This window comes from Orycteropus afer, unplaced genomic scaffold (assembly GCF_000298275.1).
Source record: "Orycteropus afer afer isolate SDZICR_OR568_19922 unplaced genomic scaffold, OryAfe1.0 scaffold00081, whole genome shotgun sequence".
In the NCBI taxonomy this organism is placed as follows: Eukaryota; Metazoa; Chordata; class Mammalia; order Tubulidentata; family Orycteropodidae; genus Orycteropus; species Orycteropus afer.
Window position 1 is genome coordinate 5,033,668 of NW_006921668.1, and position 2,151 is coordinate 5,035,818.

Consider the following 2,151-nt stretch of genomic DNA (forward strand, 5'->3'; position numbering starts at 1 on the left):
CACTTTGGTGTGATTGCAATTTTTTTAAATTAAAACTCTATAAATTATCTAAAGAAAAAAATAACTCAAATTAAGGAAAAAAAATCTCCACCACATTGACTTTTATAGGTAAGAAACATTTGAAGAAAACAAAACCCAAACCCACTGCCATCAAGTAGCTTCTGACTCAGTGACCCTGTAGGACTGAGTAGAACTGCCCTATAGGGTTTCCAGGGCTGTAAATCTTTAAGGAAGCAGACTGTCTGATCTTTCTCCTATGGAGTGGCTGCTGGGTTCCAGCTGCCGACCCTTTGGTTAGCAGCCCGATTCTTTAACCACAGCGCCACCAGAGCTCTTTAATTGAGTAAGAGCATAAAATATTCCAAATTCAAATACTTTCAAAACCTCTAGTGAAAACACTCCAGTTTTCTGATGGTAGTGTAAATTACCAGTTTTTTTCAAGCAAGATCCAAATCATACTAGATTCATTTTTTTTTCTTCCAAAGTTAATAAAATTTGAGAGAAAAGTAAAAAAAATCCTTTTAAATATACAGTTATTTTTCGCTATTTAAGTACTTAAACATACATTTTCAAGAAGAGCAAAGTTTGTTTAAAATATCAATTTGTTTTGGACTAAAAAATTTCAGATTTTAAGAAAGTTTCTGAATGTTTTAAAATTTCGTCTTTTAAAATTTAAGTACTTCGTCTCTTTCCAGCCAGCGCCGAGCGATGGGCATCTCCCGGGACAACTGGCACAAGTGCTGCAAGACACGGGGCAAGAGAAAGCCCTACCACAAGAAGCGGAAATATGAGCTGGGACGCCCGGCTGCCAACACTAAGATTGGCCCCCACCGCATACACACAGTTCGTGTCAGAGGAGGCAACAAGAAGTATCGGGCCCTAAGACTGGCTGTGGGGAACTTCTCCTGGGGCTCCGAGTGTTGTACTCGCAAAACAAGGATTATCGATGTTGTCTACAATGCATCCAACAATGAGCTGGTCCGTACCAAGACCCTGGTGAAGAACTGCATCGTGCTAATTGACAGCACCCTGGACCGTCAGTGGTATGAGTCCCGCTATGCACTGCCCCTGGGACGCAAGAAGGGGGCCAAACTGACTCCTGAGGAGGAAGAGATTTTAAACAAAAAACGATCAAAGAAAATTCAGAAAAAATACGACGAAAGGAAAAAGAATGCAAAAATCAGCAGTCTTCTGGAGGAGCAGTTCCAGCAGAGCAAGCTTCTTGCGTGTATCCCTTCAAGACCAGGCCAGTGTGGCCAAGCAGATGGCTATGTGCTAGAAGGCAAGGAGCTGGAGTTCTATCTGAGGAAAATCAAGGCCCGAAAAGACAAATAAATCCTTCCTCCCCTCTTAGCACATGTATTAAAGGTGTTTATTCCAAAAAAAAAAAAAAAAGAAGAAGAAAATTTAAATACTTCGGAAACCAGTGCTTTATCTGTTCAGGTTAGGTATAGGCTGTGACATTCTTTCTTTTGAGTCCTCCCAAGAGTGAGATTGCCATTTGGAAAATTCACATGGCTACAAGTGCAAAACAGAGCAGAGATAATTTATGCTGTTTTTGTCATCTGCTCAGTAATAAGCCTTGAATGAATGGCCATTGTCCTGTCAGCAATGTTGTACCAGCACAGACAACTTTGTTGATCTTGGAACTCACTGTTTTCTATTTTATGCTTGGTGACCTTTAAAGTTCCTGTAATATTTGTTTGTGGATGAATCAGACTTTGTTCATAGCATTCTTGGCAATTGATTTTCCATTAGTCAACGGTTTTGACTGATAAACCCGTAATGCCAGAGCAGGGAACTCTGCTAAGTGCTGCTTAAAGACCTGCAAAGGTTTACCACACTTTGGGATCTTGGATTCTGAAGCCAGACTACATAGCTTTGAATCCTTGTTTCTAGCTCAGTAACTTTGGGAAAATTGTTTAATCTTTCTGTACCTCAGTTTTCTTACTTATCAAATGAGTTTCTATATTATAGAACCTACCTCAAAGTGTTTGATAGTTAAATGAGTTAATATATGGGAAGGTTTCAGCATGGTTCCTGGCATTTAAAAAGTACTGAGCTCTGATTGGATAAGAAAACACAACCCATCCATATGCTGCCTACAAGAGACACACCTTAGAGATAATGACAAAAACAGACTAAAAATCA

General features: G+C 39.7%; 1 protein-coding gene across 1 annotated transcript; it reads left to right on the forward strand.

The window, feature by feature from the left end:
• Positions 1-708: 708 nt before the first annotated feature.
• Positions 709-1,335, forward strand: LOC103197592 (40S ribosomal protein S8-like). Its single transcript, XM_042781039.1, has one exon. The coding sequence runs from the start codon at positions 709-711 to the stop codon at positions 1,333-1,335; it is 627 nt and encodes a 208-aa protein (XP_042636973.1).
• The last annotated feature ends 816 nt before the right edge of the window (positions 1,336-2,151 follow it).

Coding starts and splice junctions, on each gene's coding strand:
- LOC103197592 (XM_042781039.1), top strand. CDS start 709: ATGGGCATCTCCCGGGACAACTGGCACAAGTGCTGCAAGACACGGGGC.